General features: G+C 70.6%; 1 protein-coding gene across 1 annotated transcript; it reads left to right on the plus strand.

Annotated features, from left to right (window-relative positions):
• Positions 1–398: 398 nt before the first annotated feature.
• LOC119343916 lies at positions 399–827 on the plus strand. The gene has a single exon (XM_037614632.1). It carries the CDS (start codon positions 399–401, stop codon positions 825–827), a length of 429 nt encoding a protein of 142 aa, XP_037470529.1.
• The last annotated feature ends 116 nt before the right edge of the window (positions 828–943 follow it).

Below are 943 nucleotides of genomic sequence, written 5' to 3' on the forward strand. Positions count from 1 at the left end.
GCAGCACCTCCTCCAAGCGTCGGCGATGCAGCAGCGCAAGGCACACCGACCGCGCGTTGGCGATGCAGCAGCGCAAGGCGCCCAAGGCGTGCGCAGAGGGCGTCACGGAGCAGGAGGCGTCGCCGGCGGCCGTGCTGCCGAGGACCGCCACGGAGCGCGACTTGCTGGAGGCGGAGGAGGCTCCGGCCCAGTGCTCTATGACGCCGCGGAAGAAGAACAAGAAGAGGCCGGGCGCCGGTGAGAGGCGGTGCACGCCGGTGGTCAGCCAGTTCGAGCCCACCGCCTGCCGCTACTGCTCGCCGCACGCCTCGCCCTAGCTGTCGCGTGCCGTCGCCACGCCTCCTTCCCCGCTTGCCGCCCTGCGCCTGCCTCCCGCCACCGCAGGACTCCACATCGCCATGGTGCCAAGGCTGGAGTGCGTCGGCAGCGGGTTCCAGCTCCCCAACTCCGAGCAGGAGAACTCCCTCTTCCTCCGTGCTCTCATCTCCGTCGTGTCCGGGGACACCGCGGCCCCCGCCCTGCGCCCGGAGCTGTCGACGCCGCCCTTTGCTCCCGCTCCCGCTCCGGCGCCTGCGGCTGCTGCCTGCGCCAGGTGCGGCATGGACGGGTGCCTCGGCTGCGAGTTTGTCGCTGCGGCCGCGGCGACGACCGGGTCGAGCAGCGAGGGGGAGGAGTGCTCGGCCACGAGCCTCGTGAAGAACGGCGGCGTGGGCAAGAGGGGGCCTGGCGGCGACGGGAGCAAGTTCAGGGGCGTGCTCCTCCGCTGGCTGGAGGTCGTCGACGCCGCCACGGTCAAGGTGCTCGACGAAATGCCTCTCCATTTATGAGGAGTCCAACACTGCTCGTGGGGAGGCAACGAGTGGAAAATTTTGGCCCCCTAGGCCAAAGTTCTCGCCGGCAGCCCCCCAGGAGGCGAAAAAAATGCCTCCTGGGGGGGGGGGGG

This window comes from Triticum dicoccoides, unplaced genomic scaffold, assembly GCF_002162155.2.
Source record: "Triticum dicoccoides isolate Atlit2015 ecotype Zavitan unplaced genomic scaffold, WEW_v2.0 scaffold145974, whole genome shotgun sequence".
Taxonomy (NCBI): domain Eukaryota; kingdom Viridiplantae; phylum Streptophyta; class Magnoliopsida; order Poales; family Poaceae; genus Triticum; species Triticum dicoccoides.